Source organism: Leopardus geoffroyi, chromosome B2 (assembly GCF_018350155.1).
Source record: "Leopardus geoffroyi isolate Oge1 chromosome B2, O.geoffroyi_Oge1_pat1.0, whole genome shotgun sequence".
NCBI classification, from domain to species: domain Eukaryota; kingdom Metazoa; phylum Chordata; class Mammalia; order Carnivora; family Felidae; genus Leopardus; species Leopardus geoffroyi.
The window spans coordinates 787,320-795,947 of record NC_059332.1 but is presented as its reverse complement, the minus strand read 5'-3'; the positions used below and the strand labels follow the sequence as shown (position 1 = coordinate 795,947).

At 38.6% G+C, this 8,628-nt stretch overlaps 1 protein-coding gene across 1 annotated transcript; it reads left to right on the top strand.

Annotated features, from left to right (window-relative positions):
• The first annotated feature begins 7,244 nt into the window (after positions 1-7,244).
• Positions 7,245-8,223, top strand: LOC123609657 (olfactory receptor 2J3-like). The gene has a single exon (XM_045500831.1). The coding sequence runs from the start codon at positions 7,285-7,287 to the stop codon at positions 8,221-8,223; it is 939 nt and encodes a 312-aa protein (XP_045356787.1). The 5' UTR covers positions 7,245-7,284.
• The last annotated feature ends 405 nt before the right edge of the window (positions 8,224-8,628 follow it).

Below are 8,628 nucleotides of genomic sequence, written 5' to 3'. Positions count from 1 at the left end.
AGAAGGAGCACAGAGAGAAGAAGTGGGGGAGGGGCAGAGAGAGAAGGAGCACTGGCAGGACAGAGCCTGCTGCAGGGCTTGAACCCACGAAATGCAAGACCATGATCTGAGCCAAAACCAAATATCAGATGCTTAACTGACTGAGCCACTGAGGCACCCCTTATCTGGTGTAATTTTAAATGGATCAATTCCTTTATTTCTCTTTCTACTGCTTATAGAAATAGAACTGATTTCTCTATGTTGATTTTATATCCTGCTACTTTGCTGTATTCATGTATCCATTAAAGCAGGTTTTGGTGGAGTCTTTCAGGTTTTCTAGGTGGAGTATCACGTGATCTGCAAAGGGTGAAGGTTTGACTTCATCCTTGCTGGATTTGGATGGCTTTTATTACTTTCGTTGTTGTTGTCTGATTGCTGAGGCCAAGACTTCCAGTAGTATGTTGAATAAAAGTGGTGAGAGTGGATATCCTTGTTGTGTTCCTGGCCTGAGGGGGAAAGCTCTCAGATTTTTCCCACTGAGAATGATATCAGATGTGGGTCTTTTGTATATGACCTTTATCATGTTGTGGTATGTTCCTTCTATCCCCACTTTCTTGAAGGTTTTTATTCATAAAGGATGCTGTATTTTGTCAAATCTTTTTCTGCATCTATTGAGAGGATCATGTAGTTCTTAACCTTTATTTTATTAATGTGATGTGTCACGTTAATTCCTTTGTAAATATTGAAACATCCCTGCAGCCCAGGAATAAATACCATTGATAATGGTGAATAATTGTTTTCATGTATTGTTGGAAATGGTTTGCTAGTATCTTGTTGAGAATTTGTGCATTGATGTTCATCAGAGATATTGGTCTGTAATTCTTTTTAGTGGGGTCTTTGTCTGGTTTTGAATCAAGGTGATCATGGCCTCATAGAATGAGTTTGGAAGTTTTAAAATATTTTTAAAAATGATTAAATTCTATAATAAAATTTGAGATTAATATTGTGTAATCTTAATGTAACATACATAACAAAATATATTGCACTTTCCTATCCTTATACAAACAGAATATAACATATTTTCTCTATAAAATCACAAGATACTCTAATGGTTTAGGTTAATGGAACATGGCTTTGTATGGCAGTGGTTTATCTCTCACATATATTTGCAAAATGTGTGCGGCTGAACTTTAATATTACATCAAAGCGACAAAGAGTTCTAACTTTGGGGCCAGCATACTTGGTTTTAAATGCTGCCTCCCATGCTCACATTGTGGTAGTGGATGAGTGACTTAAGTTCTCTGAACCTCAATTTCCTCATCTCGAGAAGTTGATAATTAGACTAGCCTTCCTTGTAGGGTAACAGTGGTAATCAAAAAGGTCAATATATGTAAAGTGTTTAAAATAGTCTAACTCCGGGGCACCTGGGTGGTTCAGTCGGTTAAGCGTCCGACTTCAGCTTAGGTCATGATCTCACAGTCCGTGGGTTCGAGCCCCGCATCGGGCTCTGTGCTGACAGCTCAGAGCCTGAAGCCTGCTTCAGATTCTGTGTCTCCCTCTCTCTCTGACCCTCCCCCATTCATGCTCTGTCTCTGTCTCAAAAGTAAATAAACATTAAAAAAAATTTTTTTAATTTAAAATAGCCTAACTCCTATTAAGTGCACTAGAAGTGTTTGCTGTCTTTATTAGGGAGGGCACGAAGAACCAGTGTAGAATTGGAAGCCAGTGTATAAAGCCAAATGTTCACAGACAGAGTTCAAATGTGAAAGACAAGTGATATAAATTTGGCTCATTGTAGAACCACAGCACTGCTAGAGTTTGGAGGGAATAAGGGAGATACAAACTTAAAACTTTTAGGAATTTACCCAAGGGATACAGGAGTGCAGATGCATAGGGGCTCTTGTACCCCAATGTTTATAGCAGCACTTTCTTCTTTTTTTTTTAATATATGAAATTTATTGTCAGATTGGTTTCCATACAACACCCAGTGCTCATCCCAAAAGGTGCCCTCCTCAATACCCATCACCCACCCTCCCCTCCCTCCCACCCCCCATCAACCCTCAGTTTGTTCTCAGTTTTTAACAGTCTCTTATGCTTTGGCTCTCTCCCACTCTAACCTCTTTTTTTTTCCTTCCCCTCCCCCATGGGTTTCTGTTAAGTTTCTCAGGATCCACATAAGAGTGAAACCGTATGGTATCTGTCTTTCTCTGTATGGCTTATTTCACTTTGCATCACACTCTCCAGTTCCACCCACGTTGCTACAAAAGGCCATATTTCATTTTTTCTCATTGCCACGTAGTATTCCATTGTGTATATAAACCACAATTTCTTTATCCATTCATCAGTTGATGGACATTTAGGCTCTTTCCATAATTTGGCTATTGTTGAGAGTGCTGCTATAAACATTGGGGTACAAGTGCATTGAGGAACTTCCACACTGTTTTCCAGAGTGGCTGCACCAGTTTGCATTCCCACCAACAGTGCAAGAGGGCTCCCGTTTCTCCACATCCTCTCCAGCATCTAGAGTCTCCTGATTTGTTCATTTTGGCCACTCTGACTGGAGTGAGGTGATATCTGAGTGTGGTTTTGATTTGTATTTCCCTGATAAGGAGCGACGTTGAACATCTTTTCATGTGCCTGTTGGCCATCCAGATGTCTTCTTAGAGAAGTGTCTATTCATGTTTTCTGCCCATTTCTTCACTGGGTTATTTGTTTTTCGGGTGTGGAGTTTGGTGAGCTCTTTATAGATTTTGGATACTAGCCCTTTGTCCGATATGTCATTTGCAAATATCTTTTCCCATTCCGTTGGTTGCCTTTTAGTTTTGTTGGTTGTTTCCTTTGCTGTGCAGAAGCTTTTTATCTTCATAAGATCCCAGTAATTCACTTTTGCTTTTAATTCCCTTGCCTTTGGGGATGTGTTGAGTAAGAGATTGCTACGGCTGAGGTCTATAGCAGCACTTTCAACAATAGCCAAATTATGGAATGGGCCTAAATTTCCATCAATTGACGAACGGATAAAGAAGATGTGGTTTATACATACAATGGAAACTACTTGGCAATGAGAAAGAATGAAATCTGGCCATTTGTAGCAACATGGATGGAAGTGGAGAGTATTATGCTAAGTGAAATAAGTCAGGCAGAGAAAGACAGATACCATGTTTTCACTCATATGTGGATCCCGAGAAACTTAACAGAAGACCATGGGGGAGAGGAACGGGGTGGGGGTGGTGCGGGTGTTACAGAGAGGGAAGGAGGCAAACAATAAGGGACTCTTAAATACTGAGAACAAACTGAGGGTTGATGGGGGCGGGGAGAGGGGAAAGTGGGTGATGGGCATTGAGGAGGGCACCTGTTGGAATGAGCACTGGGTGCTGTAAGGAAACCAATTTGACAATAAGTTATATTTAATAAAAAATAAAAATAAATGAATATCTGTGACTCTTGCTAGACTCAGATGAATCGGCATGCAATACAGAAAACAGGCCATAGCATTAGCAGTGTGATTAGTTATTAGGAAACAAAAATCCCTTCCTGACAGAGGGATTTTAATGGGAAGACAAGGAATGTTGTTAATGGAAGATTTTTGAGATAATAAACAAAATTGGTAGAGATCACTTTAATGTTCAATATAAAAGGTTTGGAGATATTTGGATTATTTTCAATTTTGAAAGTTTTATTTAAATTCCAGTTAACATACAGTGTAATATTAGTTTCAGGTGTAGCAGCTAGTGATTCAACACTTCTGTCCAACACCAGGTGCTCATCACAAAAAGTGCCCTCCTTAATCCCCATCACCCATTTAACCAATTCCCCACCCACCTTCCCTCTGATAACCCTCAGTTTGTTCTCTATAGTTAAGAGTCTGTTTCTTCATTTGCCTCTCTCTTTTTTCTCCCATTGCTTGTTGGTTTTGTTTATTAAATTCCACATATGTGTGAAATCATATGGTATTTGTTGTTCTTTAATAAACTTACTTCACTCAGCATAATACTTTAGCTCCATCCATTGCAAATGGCCAGGTTTCATTCTTTTTGTGGTTGAGTAATATTCCATTGTATCTATATATACCACATTTTACCCCCTCATATCTAGGATTAGGGTAAGGTTTAGGGCTAGGTTTAGGGAAGGTGTTAGTGTTAACCCCAGAGTTATATTATGTGCCTGGTATCCTGTAGATCAAACACCTCTCTAGGGATTAGGTTTGGGTTAGGATTTTAATTAGGGATTAGGAATTATGGTTTTGGGTTAGGGTTAGTGCTAGGTTTAGGGTTTAATTAAGGTATGTGGCTAGCAACCTGCAGTTTAGAGACCTCTCCAGAGAATGAAATACCAGAATTCTGTTGGAGTCAGAATAGATATGGCAGCTGTCTACTAAGCTGAGGGAAGGAGTGGAGTTAGGGCTGTAAATACTCTTACATAGATTTTCTAAACTTTTTTAGGCATAAACTTGTAATTGATTCTATAAGACAATCAGGAAAGCATAAAAGGTGTAGTTCTACTCTCAAAAAGCACCAGGTTAATAACGAAAAGGTGAGTTTTAATGTATTACATCTTTTCTGTTTCATGGCTCCTGAATCTCCCCTACTTCTAACCAGTAGTCCCACAAATTTGGGCTTTACCGCCATGGGGGGCAGGGGAAAAATCAGGTGAATTAGCAGAACCCATTCCTTTCATTGACAATACAATTCAAAATAACTTTACCCCACTGGTTGGTAATAAGTTCTGTGGTGTCCCAGTACAAGGACAACATCATGTTGAAGGAATTTCTGTGAAGAGTTTTTTTCTTGTGAATATTACACTGCTCTAACCTGGACAGTTCCTTGAAGGGTATTAATTGCAATTATGGGATTTGTCTTCCCCATAGTCCCAGTCAAGGAAAGAAAGTCACATTATTCTTTTTGTTTCCTTAAAGGCCCTATTTGCTCTGGGATAAGCGTTCCATCCCCTGATACCTTAAATGCCCTAAAGAATTCTTGCATTCTGCTCAAAGCACATCTTCTTGACAAGCTCAGCCTTTCTTTTCTGTGACAATGATAGCCACAGTTTGTTTTAGATTCTGCTTTCCATGGTTAGATTTTGAACATTAGCACAGTTGGTACAGGAAGGCAGTTAGGTCGATAGTCTCAGGTTGCATGATATCCAGAGAGCTTGATTGCTTTGTAAATGGTAAAGCATAGAGCATGAAGAGAACAGTGGGGAGAGGGACAAATATATGAAGGTCAGTATGGAAAAGCTGAGAGAGCCCTGGATAAGAGCTAGGTTTAGTTCAAAGACACAGACATGAAAGGAATTAGGAGAATGTCTGTTAGTGACACTGGGGTTAAAAGAGAGCGCTAAGCCACCCATTTTCCCCATGATGTTTGACTTCAAAGAATAGAAGATATTTTATTCCACAATTCTAAAGTTACCTTTATAGGGCCTTCATTCCCTCTTTTCCTCTTAGAAGAAAATCAAGACATAAATCTCTAAATTTCTCTTTTTATGAATTCTGGATAGTTTGTCCCTTATCTCTTATTCCTTTTCACTTCTAGGAGAATGCTAAACAATGGCTGGTATTGCAGTTAAATGTTACACAACTGCTGCTTTCTTTTAATTAATGTACAAAGGAATTCAGACAGCTTTCTTTGTAAGGCAAGACAGTTTTGACTACCTCAGAGGAAATACCCACAACATTTGAGTTAAAATATTTTGTGGTGTATTGCCTCTCATTTTAGGAAAATAAGGAAAAAATCCCTTGGAAAATTTCCACCATCCCTCATGAGGTTAATGACACTTACATTACAAATAATATAAAATGGTGTATAGATATATTTGTGAATCGATCTTAATAATTTGGGGCCACATTAAATGTTCCTGTCTCTCCAGCTGTAATTTGACCAATTAGACATCCCTTACATCTTTTTAAAATGCTAATATTATAATATTTGAGCTAGTTAAAGTCCTTCTAAAGACTGTATGTGGGTCTGTTCTGCCTGAATTTGTGATTGCTGTCTTCTGTCAGAGGGTGAGGGGAGATGTGTTGGGGCAAAGCTATTTGGGAATATGTAAATGTGGGTTACTATATCTTTTAGCAACAATTACAAAGTGTTAGTATTTTCTATGAAAGATTGGTAACACACAAGAGAAAACAAGCAAACGAAAACCAAATTATTAATACACATTGGAGTTCCTAAACTTTATTTTTCACAAAAATAAACAAGCACAAAAGATCAAGTATAAAAGAAACTTACAACTGGATTTTATGCAATATTCACATGTCTTTGCCTATTAAAAATCAGTGAGTTTTCTATTCAGAAGTTCAATTTGAAATTGTAGAAAACATAAAAATGTGGAATAATTATAAATTATGACTTAGAATTCAAATGTCTTAGGTGCTGTCCTAAAGCATGTGAAATTTTGTGGAAACTGTCTTTCCAGCTCTTGCCCAAGCCTCACAGCCTGGGATTCACATTTAGTCCCAAGAACCACAGGTTCCTGTCCAGCTTCCTGCTCTAAACACCTTCCCTTTTCCTTTTGCTTCCTCTGCAATTTTCTTCAATTCTGTAATTTCATTTTGATCTTTCAAAGTTAGTTCTAGTCTCATTTATGGTTGGAAGTATTCCATCACTGAATCCTCCTTATTTCATGTCTCAATTAGTATTAAGACCTTTAGTTTAGCTCATAGTGTGAATACTCATTTTGGGATGTATGTGTGAACACATGAGCCTTTGTTTATACTTCCAGTTGATGCTATTTCTTTTTTGTCTAAAAATAAGTCGTTAGCATACATAAATGAATAAGAATATTTTCTTCTTCCTGTAATCATAATGCAATTGAAATTTATTTTTTTCACCAAATATTAACATTTTAAAGTTGGTACTCAGTTGTTTTTCATCTCATGGTAGGCTCTCATTTATATGTAAGATTATTAAGAGTAGAGATATTCCTTTCTTTGTAACCACAAAATTGGAGATGGCCTGAAAATACATAAAAGAGGAATAAATTGACAGGTTTTTTTGTTAAAAAGATTATTTTTCATGAAGATTGTCTTCCTGGCTATGGAACTTAATCTTTAATCTTTATTTATCCAATAGAAATTTAGTGATTCATAAAAAGAACTCATTCACTTCAGAAGTTATTGATTTTATCTACAACAGGAAGAAATATGTGAATGAAAAATAAAAACAAAACTATAAAAATGTTACTGAAACAAGAGCATTTTGGAAATGGCATAGGTTTTCCCCACACTACTGACCAGTGTTGAACAACCTTTGAGTTATCAGCCTTTGAGTTTATGGTTCTTTCTTCAGGTACTGGAAAAAATGAATGATGATGGGGAAAAATGCAAGTTCTGAAGGCTACTTTATTCTACTGGGTTTTTCACATTGGCCTCATCTGGAAGTAGTTCTCTTTGTGCTTATCTTGATGTTCTACTTGGTGACATTGATAGGCAACCTGTTTATCATTGTCTTGTCATGCCTGGACGCCAGCCTCCACACTCCCATGTACTTCTTCCTCTCAAACCTCTCTTTTCTGGATCTCTGCTACACCACCAGCTCCATCCCTCAGTTGCTGGTCAATCTCTGGGGCCCAGAAAAGACCATCTCTTATGCCGGTTGCATGATTCAACTTTACTTTGTCCTTGCACTGGGAACCACAGAGTGTGTCCTCCTGGTGGTCATGTCCTATGACCGTTATGCAGCTGTCTGTAGACCCCTACATTACACCGTGCTCATGAACCCTCGTTTCTGCCACCTGTTGGCTGTGGCTTCCTGGGTCAGTGGCTTTTTCGCCTCAGCACTTCATTCCTCCTTTACCTTCTGGGTCCCCCTCTGTGGACATCACCAAGTGGACCATTTCTTTTGTGAGGTTCCAGCAGTGCTGCGATTATCATGTGTTGATACCCGTGCTAATGAGCTGACCCTCCTGATCATGAGCTCCATTTTCGTCCTCATACCACTCATCCTGATTCTCAGCTCATATGTTGCCATTGCCCTGGCTGTGTTTAGGATGCAGTCATCAGTCAAACTTCAGAGAGTCCTTGGAACATGTGGATCCCATCTTATGGTTGTGTCTCTCTTTTTCATTCCAATCATGTGCATATATCTGCAGCCACCATCAGGAAGTTCTCAAGATCAAGGCAAGTTCATTGCCCTCTTTTATACTGTTGTTACGCCTAGCCTCAATCCTCTAATCTACACTCTCAGAAACAAAGATGTAAGAGGGGCAGTAAGGAGACTAGTGGGATGGGAGTGGGATTTGTGATAGAGAGATCACAATTTTTATCCTGCAACTTTTGTTCAAAGTCTGGTCCATCTTGGAAGGTGGTTTCCCTCTTTCTTTGATACTTATTTTAGTCTACAACCCAGAAAGCATAGAAGAAAGTTCAGTCCTAACTTTGGATTCATTTTATTGACTAATTCTAAAACATTATCTAGAGGTAACTTTTTGATTTGTAACACTTCAATCTTTAATAATTCCATATTTAGTGTCCATAGAAATTAGGGACTTTAAGTTTATTTATTCATTTTGAGAGAGACAGAGAAAGCACAAGTGGGGGAGGGTCAGAGAGAGAGAGAGAGAATCCCTAGCAGGCTCCATAAAGCACTGAGCCTCATGTGGGCTTGAATTCACCAAACAGTGAGATCATAACCTGAGCTGAAATCAAGA

Bases quoted from the DNA above. Each gene is read 5' to 3' on its own strand.
- LOC123609657 (XM_045500831.1), top strand. From the start codon at position 7,285: ATGATGATGGGGAAAAATGCAAGTTCTGAAGGCTACTTTATTCTACTG.